This window comes from Prionailurus bengalensis, chromosome F2 (assembly GCF_016509475.1).
Source record: "Prionailurus bengalensis isolate Pbe53 chromosome F2, Fcat_Pben_1.1_paternal_pri, whole genome shotgun sequence".
Classification (NCBI taxonomy): domain Eukaryota; kingdom Metazoa; phylum Chordata; class Mammalia; order Carnivora; family Felidae; genus Prionailurus; species Prionailurus bengalensis.
In genome coordinates, this window is record NC_057353.1 from 63712470 (window position 1) to 63740274 (window position 27805).

The following is a 27805-nucleotide window of genomic DNA, read 5'->3' on the forward strand; positions in this document are numbered from 1 at the left end:
CTCTCTCAAAATAAATAAATAAACTTAAAAAAAAGAGCAGCTTAACTGGAAGGACTATAATCTAAATTACTCTCAATGACTCAAATTTTATTTTATGAAGTCATAATCTTAAAACAAATGAACAAAAATTTACATGCCTAACATGTACAAAGAAAGGAAGACAGACATGGTCAAAAATCCAATCCTATTCAAATATACTATGAACATCCTACTTTGCAAAAGCAGCAGAAGTAGACAATGAAGACTAGAAGAAAGACAAAAATGAAAACTGCTATTATGTCAGGACTGGGATTTTCTTCTATTTTCCCTTATTTTCTAAATTTTAAATATTATATTATACTTTTTAAATACTAAGTCTATGTAATAAAAATTGAGATTTTATATGAGATAGAAAGGAACAAATGGAATACACCAAGACACTTTTCTCACTTTTAAAACAGACTGAATCAATCAGCACCTAAGGGATATACCATGTACAGTACAAACTGCTATATAAACTTTTCTTTAAATTATAATAGAAGTTGTATGTAAAATTGCAGGGAATAAACTTTATTAACAATATATTTTTGGGGGTGCTTGGGTGGCTCAGTCAGTTAAGCCTCTGACTTCGGCTCAGGTCATGATCTCATAGTTTGTGAGTTCAAGCCGCATGTCAGGCTCTGTACTGACAGCTCAGAGACTGGAGCCTGCTTGGAATTCTGCGTCTCCCTCTCTCTCTCTGCCCCTCCCCTGCTCATGCTCATTCTCTCTCTCTCAAAAAATAAACATTAAAAAAAAAAGAGGAAACAAATCGTGTTTTTAAAAATGTCTTTCCAAAAGCATATCTAATTAAAAAAAACACATAAAAAAGACATTAATAAATGAATAATGTATTCCTCTATTTTTGAAAATAATAAAAACTTGTTTTGTTCATATATAATCTTCCAAAATTATTCAATTTACTTTAGGACTTGTAAAATCAAAATAGTATAGCACAAAAACTAACCTTACATAGGGGACAGGGTCATTCTGAATCATATTAAGTAGCCACTGCAGTTCTTCGTAACTCCGGTCCACTGAAAATAAAAATAAAGAAATATTTTATTCATTTATTATTTTTATTTAATTTAAATCCAAGTTAGTAAGTTAGTTAACATATAGGGTAGTAACGGTTTAAGGAGTAGAATTTAGTGATTTATCCCTTACATACAATGCCCAGTACTCATCCCAACAAGTGTCCTCCTTAATGCCCATCACCTATTTAGCCCATCCCCCCACACCCCTCCCCTCCAGCAACCCACAGTTTGTTCTCCTTATGGTCTGTTCCCTGTTTTTATCTTATTTTTCCTTTCCCTCCCCTATGTTCATCGGTTTTGCTTCTTAAAGTCCACATGAGTGAAATCATGTATTTGTCTTTCTCTAACTTAAGAAATACATTTGCTTCTAATTATAACAAATGAAATAGTAAGGGACAAGGAGGGAATTTACACTTAATATTTAGGGCTATGCCTTAGCCGTCTTCAGAGTTGAAAGCTGTACGCAACTTCTTACATTTTCCGTAGGAAAAGTCACTTTGTAAATTTCATTCATTCATATAGCCAAAACGTAAAACAGAACCAAGTGCATATTTTTCACTAATGTTCAAATCAATGACAAGTACAAGATAAAGCAAATTATATTAAAAACCCTAAATTAAAGATGAGCAACTCTAAATGGAAAAATGTTTAAATAAAACTGTGTTTCTAGATGTTTAAATTTTTTTTTTTTCAACGTTTATTTATTTTTGGGACAGAGAGAGACAGAGCATGAACGAGGGAGGGTCAGAGAGAGAGGGAGACATAGAATCGGAAACAGGATCCAGGCTCTGAGCCATCAGCCCAGAGCCCGACGCGGGGCTCGAACTCACGGACCGCGAGATCGTGACCTGGCTGAAGTCGGACGCTTAACCGACTGCGCCACCCAGGCGCCCCTTGATGTTTAAATCAAATTATAGGGAAACTTGATACCCAATGGCACCTCAACTATATTACAGTATATAATATGAAAAACTGTTTTTACCCAAGTGGTTTCTTTCACTTGAGACTAAAGAGCAGCCTTAACTTTTCAATATAACATAAAATCGTGCTATAAATATACCTCAATAAAGTCATTCGTTAGCTATTTCCATTCACCTTTTCAACAAGTTATGCTTTTATGATTTGAAAAGCTTTATTATCAGAATTTTATTTCTAATATCTTCCATTTTTTTTACTTTCTAATGATCTAGATTCATGGATAACACCAAAGCACTTCTCAATTAAGTACTTATTGACTTAGCATTCTTTTGGAAATGACAATATTAGCATTCTATTTCATTTCAGGTAGTACTAATGCATGAAATCTTTGTAGTTATTTGACAGTAAACATCACTCATGTCTCTTAGGAAAGAAGGTTGGAAATACTGGCATATTTGGTAAATCTCAGAACTTCTAGATTTCACAAATTGGTAAAATGTCAAATCAAAACTGAAGATTGATAGAGGGATAGAGGATCACTGTTTTTCACCACTTCTTAAAAGAAAGAATTATTTTAACCCTCAATAAAAAGAACAAATGACCGTCCTTTTTGAACTTAGCTCAACATATATAAGACACACACTTTGTTCTTACCCTTTTATAATTTGACTATACACATACTTCTGAAATTTACAAAAAAATTATAAAAATTTGAGTATATTTCTTCTATTAACATGTTAAAATTAACCACTCTTTCTCTTTCCATAGTCAGATGAGAAGTACAACACACTCTACCTTCTTTACTCTTCCCATATTTAGGTGCAATAATCTGAAATTCTAGATGTAAATTAAAATGACATATTTCTTATATTTGCATGTTGTTTTTAGGGAATTATTTTTGAAGTTTCCATTAAATTGTCCAACCATGTTAACAAATATTTAGGCTCAGTTCTTTTTTTTTTTTTTTTTTAATTTTTTTTAACGTTTATTTATTTTTGAGACAGAGAGAGACAGAGCATGAACGGGGGAGGGTCAGAGAGAGAGGGAGACACAGAATCGGAAACAGGCTCCAGGCTCTCAGCAGTCAGCACAGAGCCCAACGCAGGGCTTGAACTCACGGACCGCGAGATCATGACCTGAGCTGAAGTCGGACACTTAACCGACTGAGCCACCCAGGCGCCCCTAGGCTCAGTTCTTTATTTTACAGGCATAGTCACATTTCACACTTTCACCAATCTTGAGTTATAATGTGATTCACTTCCATGTCAGCTGGGAATTCTCTGGGAATTTTAAGAATGTTACATAGGAGATGTACATCTAAGTCTTTAATCTAAGTCTACGTGAGTAACAATTGGGCAAAAAAGAGAATGCAGGATTGCAGTTTTCCCTAAACATTATGTTAGCTATTTGTTTATGGTCTTTTGAACTCTTCATATTGTGAAGAAGTCACAGGCTACGTTATTCTTTTATCCTATATAATAACTGAGTTCTGATATTCCTAAGAACTTACACATTCTTTCCCTAACCTTCAAATTTTAAATTTTATCAGACTCTGGCTTAGGAAGTTTCATTCATACCCTTTCTTAGTACTCTATTATTTTTTGGATTATTGCTTTTCTTCTACTCGCTCTATTCTTTATGACTTATTTTTAATATTTTCATCTCTTTATTTTTCTGCCCTGTATCTTTTTAAATGTTTTGGATATATAATATTGTTTCATTCATTTTTTGGTCTTATGTTTTCTTCAACTTCACAAAGCCTTGCCTAATCCCCGTATGGAGACTTCTGTGTACGTATCTTGTTCTACTTTCACAAACTTTTGAAAGGCACAAGATGTTTTCTTGAGTGCTTAATTAGAAATTTCCCCAAAATCTTCTTCTAGTTTAATAACATGGAATTAAACCTATAGAATGATACACTGATTTCTTAAAAGACCAAAGATATCTGTAATTTTATTATTTTCTATCACTTATTAATTCTTATAAAAGTTCTACATTTATCAAAAATTCTTTCAATTTAAAATTTAAATATCTCATATTGTTTGTAATATGCAACCCCAATAATGAAGACAGCTTTAAATAGTAAACATTTCTGAAATGGTATGAGCATATACATACACACACACACACACACACACACATTTATGTATTTATTTAGAGAGAGAGAAAGAGAGAGAGAGAGAGAGAGAGAGAGAATGAACTGGGGAGGGACAGAAGGGGGGGGGGTGGCGGAGACAAAGGATCCAAAGCAGGTTCTGTGCTGCCAGCAGAGAGCCCAATGCAGGGCTTGAACTCAGGAACTGTGATACCATGTCCCGAGCTGAAGGCAGACGCTTAACTGACAGAGCCACTCAAGGACCCTGAGCATATATTTCTAAAGCATTACCTTTAGTATAATCAACAACTGCTTCCAAAGCTGCTATCCTAATGTCCACAAAGTGTCCATACTCGGCATAAGACTTAAAAAGAGCGGGATCACTTGGCACATGTCCATTCTTCTGAAGCACTCTTATGGCTCTCAAACAACTAGGAAACATAGTATTTACAGTTAAATATTTTTATAAAAGTATTTTGTATCAAACTTATTTCCCAGGCATTAGGAATTAATCTCTAACAGTAAACTGAAACACTGATATGATTTGAATCCATCTTTTTAAATGTTGTAGCATTAATTTTTTGCAGTAATTTAGTCGATAACATATATGGAAAGTGAGAACTGGTGGTGATGTCTGAACCAGTGAATCAACTTTTTAGCAAACTCCTAAAAAAATAGAATTTTTTGATAGCCATTTATTAACAAGTAGACAGAAGTGAAAAGGCATCTAAATAAGCTTAACAACAGAGATGTTTATACTATATCCAATGGGATAAAAAGAGTATGCAGACATCCAAAATAATGCTTATGAAGAACCTCTGATGACATGACAAAGTGTTTATGATATAATTCAAAAACTACATATACAACATCTGTCACATAATTAAAAAATGTATTTAGTTAACAGAGGAAAATTTTAGAAGGCTATTCTCCAAAACAGTAATAATCTGTGATGGTACAATCATATAGCATTTTAATTTTCTTTTATATCCTAAGTTCCTACAATGAGAATAAATTTATCTTATAGTTATAAAAGCAAGTAACTTCCATCATACCTGACAGTGATAGTATGTCTATAACTTGGAAGAAGTTTTTCCATATTCAAAAACCTGGTGATTTCTTCAAGAATAAGTCGCACATCTGGATTTAAGTTGTCCAAAGTTCGAACTTCATTATTCACACTGACTGCAGGCGTAACAGAGTTGGCAAGGGCATCAATCATTTCTGCACGATAATAATTATCTGAAAACTAAGCCAAAAATGATCACGAGAAAACAAAATTCACACTTCTGTTCAAAAATTAATAAAATATTTACAACTTCAGAATGTAAGTTATCTGAAAAGACAAGCAAGTTCTCTGGGAATTTTTTATGCCTTTTGTGTAGTTGTACGTTGGGAGAAAGAGTGAAAGAGACTCACTAATTAGTAATACGTTAGTTTACTCAACTAGTATTTACCACATGTGAGGCACTCTTACAGTCACCTAGCTAGATTCCTCTACAAGGAAGACAACGCTCCACGAATACTACTGGTAACACAGAACTTGAAATCAGCTATTAACTCTACTCTTATGTATAAATTTATAATCAAGGATCACCAGATATTAGGAAAGCATCAACATAAAAAAGAAAGACCAGAACAAGCAAAAGGTAAGAAATAACTTAGTGGAAAAAGAGTTTGCAAGGAAAAGAAGGGAAAAAAAAAATCCCAAAACTCTCATGTACATCATTTGAGAAATAACTAATGGTATGCCTTCCAATAGCATAACATATTTTAAATGTTTTATTGCTTATTTACTTTTGAGAGACAGACAGAGGCAGAGACAGAGCATGAGTTGGGGAGGAGCAGAAGGAGACACAGAATCCGAAGCAAGCTGTCGGCACAGAGCCCAACATGGGTCTCAAACTCCTGAACAGTGAAATCATGACCTGAGCCGAAGTCAGGCGCTTAAGGGACTAAGTCACCCAGGCGCCCTGCAATAGCATAACATATTTTAAAAAGAAAGAAATATGCAGAGATTCAGAATCAAAGTAAATTGGAATATAACAGTGGGGAAAAAAAACCTCCTGAAATTCTAAGCAAAAAGGCATATCTAAAGTAGAAAGAAAAGGAAAGTAGAGGGCTGATGTAGAAGACATACAAATGCAAGTTCTAGCAAGAGAAAGCAGAGAAACAGGACAACCATCCAAAAAATACTAATTTCTAAATCTATATCCCAGTCAATTCCCAGAGAAGCAATGTATTGAAAGGCAATCTGGGTGTAGCTTGATTTAAACTCAGCAAATCAGGGGCGCCTGGGTGGCGCAGTCGGTTAAGCGTCTGACTTCAGCCAGGTCACGATCTCGCGGTCCGTGAGTTTGAGCCCCGCGTCAGGCTCTGGGCTGATGGCTCGGAGCCTGGAGCCTGTTTCCGATTCTGTGTCTCCCTCTCTCTCTGCCCCTCCCCCGTTCATGCTCTGTCTCTCTCTGTCCCCAAAATAAATAAACGTTGAAAAAAAAAATTAAAAAAAAAAATAAACTCAGCACATCAGATACTTTAGCCTAGGAATCTGAATATGGAGCAAGCAAATTCAATTTTATCATCAGTGTTGGGAGTATGCTGTGGCAACGCAAGCTACCAGGAGACAGAAGAGGAACAACTGCCCCTGTGACTTCCACCATGGAGCCAGAAGGTCACAGGGACATATGTAATGATGGAATCCTTACACATTCTGTGTTTAGATACTGGGCAAAAAAATAAAATAATCAACAAATAAAAAAAAAAAATACTCCACACCTGTTCACTCTGAACAAAGTTTTGTTTTCAAATCATTTTAATGACTGCAAAATTAATCACTGAAGCTTCAGTCTCTAAGTCCTATTTCTTTCCTCCAGGGCCAGAGAAAACAGTCATGGACTTATGTCATGCTAATTTTGTTTTAACATTTTGCATTTATCAACTTTTTATTTTCCAGGTTCTAAGCCTTGTTTCAAATTCTGAAAGACGATTTCTTTCTTTTTAAAAAAAAATTTTTTTTTTAACGTTTATTTTTGACAGAGAAAGAGGGAGAGAGACACAACATGAGCAGGGGAGGGGCAGAGAGAGAGGGAGACACAGAATGTGAAGCAGGCTCCAGGCTCTGAGCTGTCAGCACAGAGCCTGAAGCGGGGCTTGAACTCACAGACCACAAGATCATGACACTCAACCGACTGACCCACCCAGGCACCCCACCCCGAAAGACCATTTCTATTCAGAGATTATTCAAATTATATTTATACATTTTCTTCAAGTATTCTGATCGCTTCGTTGTTACCTCTGATAACTACTTTGCCAACCAAGCAGGAGCCCATTTATTTAACTATTGTTTCTGACCAAAGTATTCAGATCACAGAAATAACTTACAAATTAAAAATGACATGGAAGCGTGGGTGAAGTAGGAAAACCAAGATTTAACATTTATCCCTCAGACCACATCCAATTCTCACAGCTACTATAATCTTAATTGAACAAGCGAGATAATCTGATCACCTCAAGGTTTTAAGAGATGAGGAAGAAGAAGTAATATGTAGAACACACATGGGGCAGCAGACATTCAAATACAGCAAAAATTCCTTAAAAAACAAAAAAACCCGAAGGCATCAATATCAGTGTGTTACAGCAAAGACTGTCGGATGTTAACAATGACCCTTTGGAATCAGGAATAGTTCAACCCATTTCTGTGTACCACACTTGAAAAAACAGAAATTTCAGAAACATGTGATTTATTAGAAATACGAATATATGCATAAAAGATTATCATATAAAATGGCTAATAACTAGGCTTCAAAGGCATTAAATTTTAGTCTTCTTGAAAACTAACTCATCCGGAATACTGAATTTTATGTTCTGCCAATTAATGAGATGTTGAAAAATTTTTTTAAATATTTTCCCTCCGCCGCCCCGACTCTCAACTCCTTTTTGGCATTTAATGTTTTGTATCTCTAATTTTACTTGCAGAAACCCTGTCGTTTCTTCTCATGCACTTTTAAAATTTTATATCTATGTAGTGAAACTTAAAAAAAACAAATCCTTAACCAAAGCCCTCAGTAATAAATCATTTGTGGTTGGAAGTGAGGTGCTTTAAAAAACAGATGAAACGATTGATGCAATATTCTTAGGGATCCATCTAATCGCAACTGTTCTTAAAATTTTAATCCATTAATCTATAGACCTTTAAATGACAACCAAGTCTTTTTTTCCCAACCGCAATTTTTAACAGAATAAGTTTTGATATCAGACAGATCTGGGTTTAACTCCTGGTTCAACTCCTGGTTCTGCCACACACGTGACCTATTACCCTAAGTAAATCTTTATTAGCTTCTATCTCCTCACATGTAAATTGAGATAATAGTATCTATCTCACACATCTGATGCTAATCTTAATTTATTGCCACTAACCATAACACCTGATTAGCCTGCTCAAGATTAAAACAGATTGAGTCTTACACTGTTCTGTGAAAAATAATGAAGTATAAAGTTTAGTAATCTATCACTATGCTGCACCTTAAAAAATCATTAATGACATATATGATTGCATCATGTAAAACAGCACGGTATACTAAAAAGATCACCACACAGATGGGCAGCAGCAGCACATAGCACAATTCCCAGATTATACTTGCTGTGTAATCTTAGACTCTCGACCTCTGTGGTTTGCTTTCATTTGCCAACTACAGAATAAGTAAGGTTTAAAAGAATTAAGGTAAGTGAAATCACTTCACAAAGTACAAGTACTGTACTGGGGCCACCATGATTTAAATTACATAAACACCCCCAAAACAAGAAAACTGACATAAACAAATGCACAAAGTATTTCCCCATTCCATCTTAATATAATCTGATTTGATATCATCCAAAATCCTAACCTTGTATCTTCAGTAAAAGAAATTCATGTGTAGAAGAAAGGAATGTTATAAATGACAAGTCAAAACAAATCAGTAGACTAGGAACAAACCTTACAAAATTTTTTTAACAGTATTCAAAAATGGAAAGAAAAAATCTATCAACTATAATGTACTTTTAAAGCACTGATTTTTTAAAAGATTCTTTTTAGCTTAAATCTTTGTTATTCTACTATGCTGAGGAAAAATTGGTCTTCTTGACTTTCGTTAATAATCACCATTTTTAATAAACATACTTATCCCTTTTTCTTTACTCTTGTAATGTCTCATTAAACTTTCCATGAATTTGACTTATCCTACCAGATACATGTTTATATATCCTGTTCCCTCTTCCTAGAATAACCTTCCAAGACTGTCCCCATTCACAGACTGGGAAAAATCCTATTCATCTTTATGACTCAGTTTGAGGGTCATCACTTACATATAAAACTTCCCTGAGTCATTCTCTCTATAGCCTTGGAAGGTACCAGAAAACCGAATTCTCCTAGAAAACTGTGTATATGTATTTCCACTATGGATGACTGTTGCTGTTTTACTTGTCTGATTTCTCCATCAGGTGGAATCTGTGAGGGTCCAGAATCAGACTGGGATAGACAGCAGTTGATCACTAGATATTTAATGAATAAATGAAATTCTGGACAGCACTTACCATCTCTTCCTTCTATTTAAACACAGTACACTGCCTAGCATAGCATATAGCCTCAAACATTTGCTGATTGTTATAATAACAAGATAAAATGAATAGCACTCAATAGCTGTTTGCAAATAAATAAATTAATAAACACATACTGTGGTAAAAAAACAAAAGAGTTAAATTCATCAATGAACAAGTTATTCCAAGAGGAAACTGTTTTCTGTGCATCCCATGGTAAAAGAAAAAAGGAATAAAAATAAAATTGGGTTGTCAGACTTCACCAAAGCCAGTTTTACTTGGCTCCCTTAAATTTGATACACTAATAGCTCCGTCTTATAACAGGTATGAGGAACATTAAAACAACAACAACAACAACAAAAAAAAACCAAAAAACTAATCTTGGGTTGCTTTCCACTGGTCATTGTAATAAATCACATTTGTATGTTTCTAACTGTAGAAATTTTAAGTACCATGGACTCAACAATGATTTCACAGTCTAAATATTCTTTAAAAATCAAACATCACTAGGTAGGTTTTATAATATTCATTAAAGTATCTTACCTTATTTTTTCTGTTGTCATTGTACTTGATTAAGTCTAAAATGAACGTTAAGACTTCTTTGGGACAAAGGTTGTGAACATCTCTCAATAAAGCCATTGCAACTGGCATAGTCTACAAAACAAAAACAAAAACAAACTTTTTTAAGCATATAACCTAACTCTTTCGTTACTACAATTCACTGAAATATCTGGATAGAGCCTAACCCAACCCTTCTAATTCCCACCCCCTCCCACTGAGAACATGGACACTGCAATCAAAGAGCCAAGAAGCAAACCAAGGGAACTGCACTCTGTCACCTGTGCGCCTTTGTCTTCATTTGTTAAACTATAGGTAATATAAATCCTATAAATCCAGTGGAAAAGGAAGAGGTGTTAACACCAGAGAGACTACTATTCAACTCCTACTCTACTTCCGAGATGGATGATTTTAGCTAGCTGCTGACTTGAAAGCTTCCTTTCCTCACAACCGTTTTTAAGATGAAAGGATACAGCAGCTGAACGCCTATGACAGTTAGTAGAGTTCAATCATCAGTCCGAAAGACATTGATTCTGCAGCACCACCTCACTGTAAACCTAAAGAAAAATGGTAAATTATCTAAAATCCAGCCTAAGTTTCCCCTTTCCAAATTTTTGTAGGCAACTTTTCTAAGGAAGTGAAACCTGACTCAAACAGCAGTAACCTTTACCAGTAAAACAAAACTATTTAAACTCAAGATGGAGCCACAGCTGAATAGTCATCAAAGTCCTCAGTGTGCAAGGAGATCTGGACTATGCTCATCTGATTCAAGATAGTCAAATTTTCCAAACAGAGGGACAAATAGGAGGGTGGCTCCTTTGCTTGCATGAAGGACCAGAAGCAACAGGATAGTCAGTGTTACAACAGCGCAACAAAAGACACCGTTAATGCTATAAGAACAACAATTGCTATAAAATAATTTATTTTCCAAGAAATACCTTTCCTATGCCTGTTCTGCCCTTTTGGGACTCAAGTTTGGTTTAGACAGTAATCTTTTCTCTCTCTTTTCTGCCACTCAAAGTATTATGTGAAAGATAAACTGTTCTAAACGCATTAGTTTCCCAATGTTTTTGATGGCAACCTACAGTAAGAAATATATTTACATCCCAGTCTACGCACACATAAATGTCACGTATACTAACTAAAAAAATAAAACCAAAAAACCCCTTATGTTTATTATATGTGCTGCATTCTGATACTGCCTACTATTTTATTTAAAAAGCAAACAAACCAAAACTTCCTAAATGATCTCATTCCCCACACTAATGGGACACAACTCCCAATATGAAACACCAAACTAAGGTATACAGACACACAATGGCACAAGGGAGGGGACATATTGGGAAGACACAGAAATTAACTTGTTTTCATACCACAAATTCGTGAAATGGCAACAGAGAACTGAGCAACTAGTACAGAATGTTCAGTTGTGTAAAATAACAGGATGTCACAGACTACTTTGATTACACCAATACTGGCTTTCCCCAAACCTGGCTCATTCTGAATCTGTTCTGCTGATGAAATTCACTATAATTATATTGTAACGTCTACTCTCAGCAGGTGTCTCAATGTTGCTGGGTAATCTTTTACTTCTGCCTCTATCATACAAAATCTCACCTTACCTAATATCCCCCTCAGCATCTACCATTTCACTTCCTCTCAGTCTGCTTTCCACCTGCCTCAGAAAAAGGAATGTTCTTATCTCTTCTAAAATGAACTCCCGACTACGTCCCACCCTCTGCTCATATCTTCAGAATTTACACTGCGCCTGCTCTTTTATATGCTGACTTGCTTCCACTTGAATATTTCATCTCTCCCTTTCCAAAGATACCTTTCTCTGTGCCAAACATGCCTCAAGTTTCTTCTCCCTTTATACAAAACAAACCCAAAATGTCCCTTTCTCAGCACTGCTTTATCCTCAACATGTCTTTCTCATACTCTTCAACACCAAAATCATTAAATAGGCTTCGTTAGTTTTTTCTATTTCAACTTCACTCTTCCTTCTAGTCTGATCTACTTAATCTCACCTCTGCCTTCATTATTGCTTTAAATTACTCAAAACATTTCACAAATGATTTGCAAATTGCCCAAATGCTGACAACCGTTCCATTCCCATATCCCTTCCTAAAACAGTGACACCATCACACCACTTTGACTTTCTAGATTACTATTTATAAAAAATTTACTATGCGATAAATATAGTATAAAATGCTTTACATACTTGATTTATTTAATTCTAAAAAATATAAATTTTACAACTGAGTAAACTGAGGCTCAAAGGGTTAAGAAACTTGTCCTCATGAAAACTGAGAGCAGAGCTGGGACTGAAACCAGAGATGGATACTGTACTGGTCTGTCTCAGAAGGGCTGTCCACATTCTAGAAGGAATGCCATTAGAAGGCCTCACCCATACCTCGGTCCACCATGTAACCAACCAAAAAGTCAAATTATCCATTTTTATGTACTTTAGTATAAATGTGGATACAGAGTTACTTACACACAGCTCATAAATTCTATGAACAATCAATTAAATTTGGGGAACATTTTGGAAGAAGAAAAACAAACAAAAGAACAAAGGCAGAACCTTTTATAAAAAGTAAACACACCTGTTATTTAAATAGTCCCCAAGTTAAGCTGAGATATACAGATAGTGGCATAAAACAATCGTAAGAAAGTAAACTGTACCTTCTGTAGAAAATAGCTTTGAAAGCTCATAAAGTTGTTTGTTTTCACAATGTTTGGACAAGTTTTACAACAAAACATTCTGGTAAAAAGTGACTTCATGGCTGGTGGTCCTGTCCATGTGCTTACCATTGAATTTGCAATCTGCAAATAATTAGAAAACGAAGTAATGTCCATCACCACTGAAAACATATTTTAAATAAAACAGCTTTTTAAAATTTATTAATACAATTGGATTAGTTTTCAACAATTTCAATTCTCAGAAATTTAATATCTTTAAGGCTTTTATTACCATTTCCAAAACAAATAACTCACCTCCCCATAAAATTCCTATGTACACTTATAGTTATTTTCTACAATTTCTAAATTGGAGCATTCTTTTATGTTTTAAGAAAATATGTTTGCAAATGGCTTCTAGTCTGAATAAGTTGTCTTTGTCCATTTAGGCAAATATAGTTCTAACATTTTAAATCTACCATATAGAATCATCACCAAGGATTTTACATAAGGTTTTAAAATCTAGCCTAATTGAAAAATAAGCCAATAACAGTGATACCATTTATAGTCTGCAAGAATGCTTTCCAAAAACCATATCTTATTGAAACTTTTAGTGTATATAAAAATCATGTCTGAAAAGAATGGATTTATAATTAACTTTAGTCTATAACTTCATGGATCTGCTAAGAATTTAGCACACAAGAGTCACAAAGATCTTTATAGAAGCAATGAAATTATATCAAAGAATATCATGTTTGTCCTCACATATCTGAGTAGAATGTAGGAATGCAACTACTCAATAATTCTCATTAAAAATAAAATGAATCTAAACCATTTACAATCTTCTGAGATGCTGGACAAATGGATTCAGCAGTGAGGAAGAAGAGTCACTTATGGGAACGAACCTATCATCAAGATGTTTTTTAAATACCTGGAACACAGTATTTGTGGCCAAATTGTTGTCTGCATTTTTCTGGTTTTCATTTGCTCTACCTTCAGTTTTTTTGCATCTAAGGAAAAATATTTAGTTTTCTTAAGAAATTAACTTTTCTAGCATGTGAAATTATAGGACCTATCATTCTAAATTATGTATCACTAATACTGATTACTAAGCCCACACCATGAAAAATAGTCACCACCACGGGATAGTTAAGATGAACTGACTTCCTGAACTATAATGTAAAACATCAAACTAAGGAATTGCTCGCCAATTACATTCTTTGCTATAACGATATGGTTGGCAATTCAATAAAATGGTAAAAAATTCTCTTTGGTTTTAAAATTTTACTTTCAGTTTGGCAATTATGAACTTTTAATGCATTATCCATGCTCAGGTCAAAACATGTTTCCTTCACATCAGTCTTATTACACATATTTGGCAAAAAGCTTTCAAGGGAATTGCTACTAAGTAAAATTAAAGACTATGGTAAATTTTAATTTATTTTCAGCTTTTGTTGTTGTTGTTTTAATATGCAGTAGTCATCCTGTTTTCTTTCTACCATATGTCATCTCACCTTTGCAAGGCAGAAGCAAGCTGACATTCTCACTCGGTAGAAACACTGCTCTTGTTCTAGTATGTCAGTGAGAGCGAGGCGAGATGCTGGCGTGGGGAATTTTTCCAAGGCCAGAATGGACTCTTGCTGTGCAACAACATCTCTTTCATAGCGGAGCTGATACTGCCACATAAAATCAGCTTGCTCAAACTCAACTTTCCTCAGCACTGACATATCTGGGTCTATCCTTATCCACAGCAAAGGGGAATCAGCACTGAAAGAAAATACAATTTTCTTTTTAATTTTTTTCAATTTTATATATTTATAAAGTGAAAACAAAGCATTTGTTAAACAGATTCTCTTCTATACATGAAACATTCAAGACTGCCTGAAGTTTTACTCTATTCATTTTTTTTAAATCACACTGACAACATTCTCATTATGTTTAATGTATTTCAATTTTCTCACAGTGGCTAATCTTTATCAATCTTGCTTAAACGATACTCAAGGATACGAAGATAGCTGTCACAAAGAAATTCCATTTGAAAATGCTAATTTGGGGATTCTGACTTGTGATTATGTGATGTGAAAAAAAATCTCTTCATTTTACTGCCTAATAGACTGTGGCTGTAAATGCCACCTTTTCTTGGAAATCAATCTATGACAAAGAAATGAACTTATTTAACCAAATTAACTTGTTTAACTGATTTTTAACATTTTTTTTAAATGTTAGATTCATGATCTTCATTTTCAAACAGCATGTTCTGAAATCACAGATCAAAGGCATATCATGAATTTATCCTCTAGTACTCTAGTACCTCTCAAAATAACAAGCACAGTTTTAAAAATCTAGTCTGTGCCAACAATTTCATCAAAAGAACAGCACCTGAAATACTACTTTAATTCACCAAATACCAGTGGGTGCTTACTATAGGCAAGGCACTTGATATGGAAAAAGCACATAAATGATATATAAACAGCAATAATATTTGGCAACAAAGTTAGTAAATAATTCGATTTTTTTTAAATAATTAGATATTTTATACAAAACACACAGGCATAATATGGATGAGCAAAATGAGGTTTGAGCCACATTATATTTCTGTCAATTAATAAACATTACCACATAAAATTTAGAACAGCAATATTTAAATTGTATTTTGAAATCACAGGGAGCCTCAAAGTGCCCTGAAGCCTTGTCTAAAGACAAAAAGAATCTCTATCACCTGACAGCTCACTAGAAATGCCAACTATCAGGACCCACTAGTGAAGTACTGGATCAAAAACTGCATTGTGAGAAGATCCCCAAGTGACTGACATGCACATCAGAGTCTGAGAAACACTGCTCTACAGGGCACCAGTGGAGCAAGGAAACCGCCCACCCCATAACCATCCTGTAGTTGCTCTTAGTTTCGCCTGGGCCAGGCGAAATTTACTTCTCACTCTTTGGTTAATGACGATTTTATGTAAGATTTTATTTAAACAATGTTTCTATGGCCTTTCACAAGTTTTGAAAGCACTGATTTCAACACATTTATATACCTTTAGATGTGCACAACAAGATAAATGAGAATGCACAAAATATATCCCTAAACTCAAGTAACTTACTCCATCGCAGAAAGATCCATGTCAACTTCTTCTCCATTCATCAGTGGAATTTTTTTCTTCTTATTCCTACATTTAGGGAAAAGTAAGTTTACAAATGCACATTTCCAAATTGAAAGGAGATACAGAACAGCTGAAATTCAAATTGAAAACTGCAAGCAACGTTGTAAGATAGCTTGAGGAAGAAAGGATAGTGAGTGTAATGGAATTTAAACACACAAAAAAGTCTATAGTATTTAAGCTGAAGGGAATGAAGCCAATGATACTGAAATGTCTTCCCGATCAAAGTTTAACAAAAAGCAAAAATGTGTAATTACATGTCAGGTTAAAGCATATATATATACTTCCAAGAACTGGTAAGCTGTTTTATACAGAAAAACAGATCAACAAAGAAATCCCCTAAAGTCCCCTACTACTATTATTGTATTATTATTAATGAGTTTATGTTTGTTATTGATTTATGTATTTGGGTGCTTCCAAGTTGAGGGCATAAATATTTGCAATTGTTAGATCTTCTTGATGGATAGATCCCTTAATTATGATATAATGCCCTTCTTCATCTCTTGTTACAATCTCTGTTTTAAAATTTAGTTTGTGTGATATGAGTCTGGCTACTCTGGCTTTCTTTTAACAACCATTAGCATGATAGATGGTTCTCCATCCCCTCAATTTTAATCTGCAGGTGTCTTTAGGTCTACAATGAATCTCTCATAAGCAGAGATGGACCTAGTTTTTTTTGTTGTTGTTGCTGTTTTAATCCATTCTGATACCCTATGTCTTCTGGTTGGAGCATTTACTTTATACAAAAGTGAAAAAATAACCAGGCCTGAAATGAGACATGAACAATTGTGAATATGTCCTCTAAGTGCAAGGTGTTGTCCTATAAGAAATGAAGTATGTGATTAACTATAAAACACCCTAATAGTATTAATTAATATGTACAACTAATATGAGTAAGATTTAGGGTAAGTCAAAACAAAAGCAACTGCTTCCATTCAGATTACTCTTGAATCATAAAATCTACTGGTTATACACTAAAAACTTGGGTGAAGACAAATTAACAGAGAACAGTCTTCCCGTGTTCCTCATACCAAAGAACACCCAAAAAACATATTGTTACTATAGAGAAAAAAACCTGAGGAAATGTTATGAAAAGGGTAGCAATCAGATGTTCCCAATTTCCAAGACAAGACAAAAGGAAAAGGGAATTTCAGTCTGAACCTAGAAAGAATTTTCAGAGGAAAAATGGTTCCAGGGAGATTTCAGAATCAACTGACATCCTCATTTGTCTGAGATGACCTAAATGTAGTCATCGTGAGTGTAAGCCTTCTGTTCCTAAAGTTTTGAGATTACTATACATTCCTCCAGGAAAGCACAAAAATGCTCCCATCTTTCACTATTCAGAATACATGCTAATGGCTGAGTTAAAAAAGAATGGTAAAGAAAAAATGTATTAAATAAAAGATGAATGGCTGAACATTTTCACTGACAATGTACGTTTTTAAAAGACATCAAGAATGTTCTCTAAGAGACGCCTGGCTGGTTCAGTTGGAAAAGCATGTGACTCTGGGTCTCAGGGCTGTGAGTTCGAGCCCCATGTTGGGTGCAGGATTACTTAAAATAAATAAATAAAGGGGGGCCTGGCTGGCTCAGTCAGAGGAGCATGCGACTCGATCTTGGGGTTGTGAGTTTGAGCCCCATATTGGTTACAGAGATTACTGAAATAAGCAAAACAAAACAAAATGAAATGTTCTGTAAGGGCATGGTGATATAGAGAAAAAGGAGAAAGACACAGTAAAGAAAACGCAGGGGCTTTCTGTGACATATGTATTCAGCTCTTTCCTTTATACTCAGTAATCATTTCCCCAATATTTACTACAGATATTAATCCAATGAGACTAATAATAAACCTAAGTGGGATGCCTGGGTTGGCTCAGTCAGTTGAGCATTCAACTCTTGATTTAGGCTGAGATGATGATCCAGGGTTGTAGGATTGAGCCCTGTGTGGGGCTCCGTGCCGAGGGTGGAGCCTGCTTAAGATACTGTCTCTCTCCCTCTGCCCCTCTCTCCTGCTCACACTCTCTGGCTCTCTAAAAAAAGAAAAAAGAATAAACCTAAGCAACTTGCCTTGAATTTTTCTTGGCTCCAAAACACCAAACTACTTCCCCCTGTCCTTACAAAATAAGGATTCTTAAACTTAAATTTTCAAATTAATTCTAAGGATAAAAATGTTGTCAAGAACAGAAAGCAAGTCGGGGCGCCTGGGTGGCGCAGTCGGTTAAGCGTCCGACTTCAACCAGGTCACGATCTCGCGGTCCGGGAGTTCGAGCCCCGCGTCAGGCTCTGGGCTGATGGCTCGGAGCCTGGAGCCTGTTTCCGAATCTGTGTCTCCTTCTCTCTCTGCCCCTCCCCCGTTCATGCTCTGTCTCTCTCTGTCCCAAAAATAAATAAACGTTGAAAAAAAAAAAAATTAAAAAAAAGAACAGAAAGCAAGTAAGGGGCACCTAGGTGGCTCAGTTGGTTAAGCGTCCAGCTCTTGATTTCGGGTATCCGGCTCTTGATTTCAACCCAGTTCATGATCTCATAGCTTGTGCGTCTGAGCCCTGCTTTGGGCTCTGCACTGACAGTGTGGAACCTACTTGGGATTCTCTTTCTCTCCCTCTCTCTGCTCCTCCCGCTCTCAAAATAAACTTAAAAATAAACTTAAAAACAAACCAAAAAACAAAGAGCAAATAAAAAATGTTTGGTTAAACCAACTTGAATGGAAGAAAAAAAGATACCAGATAACATGTTCTCTACTTCAAAACTTAGGTATACATTAGGATTTCTATTTTGGCATTTTAATCTGTGAGACTTATAGTTTAATTATCAACTTCAGTTTACAGTTATGATTCAATGCCTACCTTCTGCTTTTGGAATGACAGGGTATATCATGTTTAAGGCTGTTTTCTTCAATTTGCAACGTATGATTGAAGGATCCATCTAATTCCTGCACTGTCACTTTAAGTGGTCCCTTTAAAAAGAAACACACTGTTCAAAGATAATGCTCGGATAACACCAATATGTATTCTTATATGTACAGGCATTTTTATCAAGATATAAGATAATACTATACAAGATGTGTATCTGGAGACACAAGAAGGTAGTCAGTGCCAAAAGAGGGGAGAACTGGAATAATCTGTGTTCCCTGAAATTTTCATCTGTAACCTCTTCACTGACCCATCACTAACACTTGGTATTTTCTCAACTTCAATCTTTGCAAACAAAATCTCATTATGAAACTTCTAAGCAGCTTCCCACCCATAAGCCCGTCCTATACTGAAACTGAGAAGAAAGTAATGCAGGTCATTTTGGAAAAATTTTTACTTTTAAAAAAAAATTTTTTTATACATTTATTTATTTTTGATAGACAGAGACGGAGCACAAGTGGGGGAGGGGCAGAGAGAGAAGGGGACACAGAATCCAAAGCAGGCTCCAGGCTCCAAGCTGTCAGCACAGAGCCTGACACAGGGCTCGAAATCACAAACCGCGAGATCATGACCTGAGCCAAAGTCAGATGCTTAACCGACTGAGCCACCCAGGTGCCCCTCTTACCACATATTTCTGAGTTCCAGGAGATGTATAATCCTGTTTTATTTCCAATTCCAAGACATTTCGTTTCCTATTAAATGCAAAACTTCCATAAAATTTTACCACTCCACTTTGGTCTCTGAAGAATTGTAAAGGAATTTTGCATATTAAAATGAATATGTACTAAACACAATGAATGACTTGTTATGGTAGGTAGTAATTTTCAAATGCATTCTCACCAGTTCAAAGCTTGAGAGCACACTTCACTGTAAACCAGGTGGCAAAGTATTCAAAATTTTTGTGAAAAATGTTTCCCCAGATTTAAACAAAATGTCTGAAACATTAACAAATTTGTGTTTTGAAAGAAGCAAAACCACTCTACTGGGGTTATTAATATAATAGTGCTTTGATACGAAAAAATGTAAAAATTGAGAGTTCCCAGATACCACTCAAGTTGTGCCAAGCTCTAACCACATCTAAAAGTGACCAAACACTACATCTTACAAGTAATCCTTCAGGCCTGTCTAGTGGATTATTTACCTCCCCCACCATCAAGCCTACTGTTGCACTCACACACTAAAAAGTAATTCAAAATATGCCAAATTTTATAAGCGTGTGTGTGTGTGTGTGTGTGTGTGTGTGTGTGTGTGTGTGTGTTTATCAGTGATCAACAGGCACCTCAGCAAAAATGATTTACTCTTTCTGGTTATTTCTACTACAATTTAGAAGCTCAAATAGTTCTCCTTTGGTCTCCCAAATCTCTTTTTCCTCCTTCCCTCGACACACATAACCGTATTATTCCCTTCCCCTCCTTGTTGAACTGCTACTGAAAAGGATACACCCACTGTTTTATTAAAGGCTGGATGTCTTTGCCAGAGACATTTGAGATGGATTTCAAAAACCCAGATGTGGAAACCAACATCTGACTCCACATATGTGACTGGAACTTCTGCGATGAAGCAGTACTAGCCAAACTTAACAGTTTATTGAAAACCTATAATGATGAAAGCATCAGTTAGTAAGTCTGCATAACATAATACCTGTTGCCTTCAATTCTGTACTTCAATACCCACTTTTATTATGACTTTACTATAGTCAATTACAGAAGAGAGTAATTTCATATCTTACTACAACATAGGTGAGTTCTAGTTAAAGACTATTAGCAATAAAAGCATGCAAAGATTTAAACAGCCAGACTATGAAACTATTCTTTAACATAACTCAATTTTAACAACATCCTGGCCAAATAATGAACACTGTTTTTCAGGATTATAGTAACAATAGGTACTACCCATAATTTATTGTACCACGAGCTTTATAAAGACTATAAACATTATATTTAGCAAATTGAGAACATCCATTAAGATTTATACAACTGTGCAAGTTTCTTTATGGACCACCTCTCATTAACTGTCCACTCTACAGGCAAGGTGAAGGACATAAAAGATTAAAGAAACTTAATTTTAAGGCAAACGTAAAATGCCTTTTAAAAAAAATTACTAAAAAGTTATCTTTCACTCACCTTTAAGAATGTTATCAATGGAAGAAAAATTGCTGAACATTCATAATACATTTGGTTTCTACTACTTCAACCAGTATATCTCAAGTATTTACACCACAACTTGCTTAAAATATATGGCAGAACTTAAGAGCAAAACTCACTATCTTTTAGACATAGGTTTCCTTTTTTCTCTTGAAAACATTCTAAATGGCACTTCAACCTTAGTAATTTATGTATCTATCTATCTAACACCCACCCACCCATCCATCCATCCATCCATCCAACCAACCAACCAACCAACCAACCATTTGGTAAGCTCCACGCCCAGCACAGAGCCCAACATGGGGCCCAATGCAGGCTTGTACTTACAACCCTGAGATCAAGACCTGAACTGAGATCAAGAGTCAGATGCTTAACTGGGGGCACCTAGGTGGCTCAGTTGGTTGGGCATCCAACTCTTGGTTTCAGCTCAGGTCATGATCTCAGGGCTTTGTGAGTTCAAGCCCCACATTGGGCTCTGTGCTGGCGGTGTGGAGCCTGCTTGGAATTCTCTCTCTCACTCTCTTTCTCTGCCCCTCCCCCACTGGTGCTGTCTGTGTCTCAAAATAAATAAGTAAACTTAAAAAAAACAAAACAAAACAAAACAGTCCGACGCTTAACTGACTGAGCCACCCAGGCACCCTTCATCCTTAATATTTTAAATAATGTTGGAAACAAAATCCTATGCATAAATAGGTTTTACCTCCATCCTCACATTCTAATTTTATAACCTCAATAATTCAGCACTAAGTGGTTAAAATACTGATACTCATTCTACATCTGAGGAAATGCAAACAAAAAGCACAGATTACTTAGTAAGCAGACAGCTAATTAGTAACAGAATTCTTGCTATAACCCCAGATGCCCTGATTCCTATTCTACAGAATAGTATTCAGATTATCACATATAGAACACATCTTTCTTTACAGTTAAATCCTTAACTTTAACACTTACTTGTAACATGAATTCCATACTGATCCTATTTTCAATCAATCTCATCACAAGGTGAGCTTTACACTGAAACATAGTGTAGTATTCCCAGGAAAGTGTATGTGGATGCTTTATTGAAAAGTGTAGATGAGATGCTGGACTAAAAACATAAACAGATTTACTTAATAAAACAAATTTTAATATTAAATATACAATAAATTTCATGATCACATCAAGATAATAAATCAAAAACCTCATGGGAATGACTCAGTAATTTCCTTAGCATGACAGCAACACAACTGGGAAACTTCTAAAAATAAACTTAACTGGAAGAAAATTATGAAGTTGCATGAAAAAACATAAAGGAAAATCTGAATAAAAACACATGCCACGCTTCTAGATTGGAAGACACAACAGTATAAATATCTCAACACTCCCCAAATTCATCCTTATAATCAATGTAATTCTAATATCCCAAGGTTAAACCATACACACACACAAAAAACCATTCAAGATGGATCATACATATCAAAAACAATTATAAGAGTACTGGAGTAAGAAAAAAAAATTCTTGTCATATTTCTAGGGTGGGAAAAATCTTCCTAAAAATATGTAAAATCTTGAGGACAAAGACCAGACTATGTAAAAATTTTACATTCTGAAATGATAAAGAGATCATCAGTAAATTAAAAGAAAGGTACAGTCTAGGGGCACCTGGGTGGCTCATCAGTTAAGCATCCAAATCTTGATTTTCACTCAGGGCATGAACTCACAGTTTGTAGATTCGAGCCCAGCATCCAGCTCCACACTGACAGTGCCCGTCCCCACCCTCCCCCATGTGTGCTCACTCTCTCTCTCTCAAAATAAATAGAAATAAAATAAAAGGTACAGTCTAATGAAAAAAATTTATGACATATATGGACATTTAAGATGCTTAAAATTTTCCACTATTTTAAATAATGCTGTAGTGAATACCTTTTTATACATACGCATGTATTTCTGAGTGGCAAATGTAGAAAGTAGAGGGTTTTTTTGACAAAGAGACAGAGAGGGCACAAGTGAGTGAGGGGTGGGGAAGAGAGAAGGAGGGCTCACCCGAAGCAGGGCTCATGCTCACCCAAAGTGGGGCTCGAGCTCACCCGATGAGGGACTCAAACTCGCAAACCATGAGATCATGACCTGAACCGAAGTCAGATGCTTAACTGACTGAGCCACCCAGGCACCCTAGAAAGTAGAATTTCTATATGACAACATAGCTAGAAGCACAACTATTGAATCTAAAAATTATCTATTTAAAAAATTTGATTGGTACCAACAAACTACCCTTCAAAATCCAAATTACACTCTCACGATCAATGTGTCAGAGTAGTCATTACATTTCCTTAAAAACATGACATATTGAAATTTAAAATATTTGTCATTTTGATATTTACTCAATAATATGTATATGATCAAACTACATTTTGTAATGTCACATATAAATAAAGGCACACACACACACACACAAAGGCCTGGAAGCAATATACCAAATTTATATCATCGTTATCTCCAGGAAGAGGAATGAGTGGGCGGGAGGTATATTGCTTCCAGACTTTTTTTTTGCCTTTAAAAAGTAAACATACAAGAGCTAAGTAAATGGGCAGAACCAAAGCAAAAGCATTTCATGTAAATAATACGTATATACAATGGTAATGCTCTAATTATGTGCTGGGAAACAGCCATATAGCAGGGAGTCAGGAGAAGAAAGTGAAAGACACTAACATTTATGAAGCTTTTATCTCAAGTAATTCTCACAGCCAACCTGGTTAAGATGGACTATCACTGTCATTTTACACATTAAAACACACATCCAGAAAGGTAAGTGATCATAAAAATAATGATAAAAATCCCAAGTTTATCTAACCAAATGTCTAAGCTTTCCCACGAACTTAATCTTAATCTACAACAAAAAAAAGGCTACTGGTTATACAACTTCAGGTTTCATAACCTTTATGGTGCTTTTAGACACTTGGGCAGTCTGGTTAATCCTATGGGCCCCTTTCGAGAAACTGCTTTCACGTGCACAAAATAAAACATATAGGGGCGCCTGGGTGGCTCAGTCGGTTAAGCGTCCGACTTCAGCTCAGGTCACGATCTCGTGGTCCGTGAGTTCGAGCCCCGCATCGGGCTCTGGGCTGATGGCTCAGAGCCCGGAGCCTGCTTCGATTCTGTGTCTCCCTCTCTCTCTGCCCCTCCCCCATTCATGCTCTGTCTCTGTCTCAAAAGTAAATAAACGTTAAAAAAAATTAAAAAAATAATAATAAAAAAATATAGTATTACAAAGAAAACCAATTATAATGAAATGCAGTTATAAAAATAGTAAAACATTATTATAAACCGATATATACATGCTAGTTTATTAATGCATTAAATAAGATCTAGCAGTGGTCTATTATAGTAATTTTGAGGTGGTGATAATCAGTGCAGAGTATTTCAAAGTATCTGCTAACAATTATAATGTGATCTATCATTTCTACTGTTTCTTTTTTTTAACGATTACTACCATTGACCGTCACAGCATTGTCTGTTGCCTACATTCATAATTAAAGAAAACATAAAATTTCACCTAATGGCTAGTGAAAATACAAAAAAAAAAAAAAAATTCCATCCAATTCAATCCACATTCCCTTAGGGAATCACTAGAACAAACAAGATTGCCTGCTAGTACCATTATTTTGCTGTAAGTGGGTCTCTTCTTTACAGAGACTTTTTACACAACAGAAAGAAAGGGAGAAAAAGAAGGGAAGGAAGGTCAAGAGGGAGGGAAGTAAAAGGAAAGCAGAGAAAAAGCAAAGAGTACATAAGTATCTAGGTAGGTGACCACTCAGATAAATAAGGAGGATGTTCTGATGTTAAAATTATCTACGCAGACATAAAAAAAAAATAACCTGTGGTCTATAAGCAAAATACTTGTTTCCATTATTTTTAAACTTTTCTGAGAGCAATGCGATATAGTAGCATTAGGAAATTAACATGGAAAAGAGAAGTCTTATATACTTTAAGAGTCTTTCTTTAATGTTAAAATCCACATATAGCCACCACATCAGTAAAAACAGTCAAGTAAGGAAAGGAGTAATCAGAGTGTTTTTGACTTTGATATTATTACATGATATTATTTTGGCCTGTGTGGGCCTCAATACACATCCCAAGTTATAAACCCATAACAGAAGGTTTATAATATCACCTCTGAACAACAAACATACTTATCCTTCTCTTTTCCTCCACCAAATATGGGATGTAATAAAACGCCACCAGTTTTTAATTCATACGCCACTATTTTGTCTAGCTCCTAAAAAAGATAAAAATAGGAGTCAGTGAAGAATTCTTTACATATAAAATTTTAGAACTGAACTGTGATTTCTCATTTCCTGGAATCAAAATGTAAATTTCTTAAAATAAATTAAATGTATTTGTAAAGTAGTTTATGTTCTTATAAACAAAGCAGACTACACAGCTGGCTCAATAAGAGAGCCAAAAAGCCTTCTCTACTTTGTGACTTCAGGGCTGGCCGGTAGCCTGGCATTTTTTCCTAATGGCTCTTCCCAACCTCTCTGACCTGTGTTCCAAGTTCATTTGTATATTGTCTATATTTTGTTTCTGGTGAGGATTTAGGCAAGTAAAAAGAAATGGAGATAAAATTTATGTCAGGTATCTACCATTTTAAAACTTCTCCATCTTCTCTAATATGACACAGATCAAAGTGAAAAAAAAAAAAAAGACAACAGAACTGTTAGAACTCAAGACTAGGGTAAATAATATATAAGCAGTATTACAGAGGTGGTAAAAATCATAGTGAAGTGGTTAAAAGCCAGGTATGAATCCTGGCTCTACTACTCACTAGCTGTGTAACTTTGGCCAAATAATTCAACCTGTCTGTGCCTCAGTTTCCACATCTGTAAAATGGAGGTAATAACAGGGTAGTTTGGAAGATTAATATAGCTAATATATAAAATGTTTATAATAGTTCCTGAAACACTGTAAATGCTATACATTATTCTTTTTTTCTTCATTAATAGGTTTTGAAATGAAGAATGGACTCTTCCAGTTTAGATGTATGAATTCTTTTATAGTTCCAGATACTTGAAATCCTTTGCAATTACCTTTTGGCTTACTTGAGTCTAGGTTTGGATGATGGAGATACATAAAATGACAAAAGGGAAAGATGGAGGGGTCTATTTCATAAAGGTATTAAGGGCTGAAATTTTTTCCACCTGAGAAAAAAGGAGCTAAGTACAAAATGAGTAAAATGTATATACATATGAACAGAATGGGCTAGGCAAAATACAGTTGAATTTTTTTCTTTTTGGCCAAATCTTTAAATAATAGAAAAAAGATGTGTCAATGACAGAGAATATAAGTGCACTGAAAGACCAGCCAGCATATAATAAGCACTTACTATGTACAAGACACCATGTACATTACATGTATGGTATCTCACAATCCCCATCTACGCCCCTTATAAGGATGAGACTTAGATTAACCAAAGTCACAAAGCTTATAAATGTATGAGGCAGACCGAAAAGCAATCTCAGAATCTGCGCTCTAACTCTAAATAAATTTAGGAAGCATAGGGTTATATTACAAATGGCTACTATGAGGAGCTTGGATGTATCTAATGACTAATCTGATGTAAAGGAGTTTAAATACTCTCCTGTTTAGCAAAAAATTCTTTAGAAGTCAACACTAACACTGGAACTAGATAAAACAGACCATTAGTCTTTCTTAGTACAGTAATTTTCATTTTGCTGGGAAAAATCAGACACTTTCCAATGACAGTACTTTACAATTATTAAAAGTAAAGGACAAGTGACTTGTAAATCAGGAGAACATTAACATGTCTTGTTGACTTCTAAATGGGTAATGGATCAGGCATTTTTTTACCTCTTTAATCCAGTGGCGGTATTCATTAACACCAAAAGTTTTTTTCATCCAAAGTCCATAAATATAGCCAGAAATTCCCTTCAGTACCCATTCATCAGACCTAAGCAAAAAGTCAAAATATATTCTTTTAGTAATAAAAATTTTTCAGATAAGGCCAAATAACAGAACAAGTTATAGTGTGTATTTTTATGCCTTTTAAAAAAATTAAAAGAAAAATGAAAAGAAAAATTTAATAACAAGATATTTGGTTTAACCACTTCCTCCCACCGAATTCTACTTATCCATTCACTACACTTTACTCACATCTGACTTCATCTTTAATTAGGTGACTGCTTTACAGTCTTATTTCAAGTAATGTACCCATGCCTGTGCTCTGCTTCCCCCTTGGCCAATACTTCTGCCTCCAAAGAAGTAATTGCCCAAAGCTGGGACTGTACTGCTCAACTCTTAAAGTCCACATTTGCAAACCCTATGCATAATTATCAGTGGGATTCCAAGATCTAAAGTTTAATTACTTAATTTATTCCTTGGTTTCTCAATAGGAAAGGCAATTAACACCATCCATTCATCTTTCATTCATATCCATTCATTCATTCATCCATTCATTCATTCAATCATTTTGCCTACCATGTTCCAGGAAGTGTTATTCATTGAAACTATGTAATTTTAGAAAAATTACAAATCAAGAGGTCTTACCCTCTGCCCTTTCCCTGCCAACAAGTATATTCGTGCACTACGTATAGCAGAGAACAATCACAAAAATTAATTATAATCTTACGGGAGTTTCATGTATTTCTCCAAATTCACCTCAAGTTAATCAAAAAGAAAATAAAGTGTTCTTATCTCTTACTCCTTTCAAGTGTATTAGTAC

General features: G+C 35.2%; 1 protein-coding gene across 2 annotated transcripts in view; it reads right to left on the bottom strand.

The window, feature by feature from the left end:
- TAF2 (TATA-box binding protein associated factor 2) overlaps positions 1-27805 on the bottom strand; it is a 95665-nt gene that overhangs the window by 40107 nt on the left and 27753 nt on the right. For both annotated transcript variants that reach the window (XM_043601641.1, XM_043601640.1), the window contains exons 9-21: positions 26935-27034; positions 25257-25342; positions 22039-22174; positions 20384-20538; positions 19569-19683; positions 18878-18987; positions 15978-16043; positions 14391-14643; positions 12883-13023; positions 10183-10293; positions 5124-5317; positions 4360-4499; positions 986-1055 (exon numbers count right to left, since the gene is read on the bottom strand). In XM_043601641.1, coding sequence (XP_043457576.1) covers positions 986-1055; positions 4360-4499; positions 5124-5317; positions 10183-10293; positions 12883-13023; positions 14391-14643; positions 15978-16043; positions 18878-18987; positions 19569-19683; positions 20384-20538; positions 22039-22174; positions 25257-25342; positions 26935-27034 — 1677 coding nt within the window. The remainder of the gene's footprint in view (positions 1-985; positions 1056-4359; positions 4500-5123; positions 5318-10182; positions 10294-12882; positions 13024-14390; positions 14644-15977; positions 16044-18877; positions 18988-19568; positions 19684-20383; positions 20539-22038; positions 22175-25256; positions 25343-26934; positions 27035-27805) is intronic.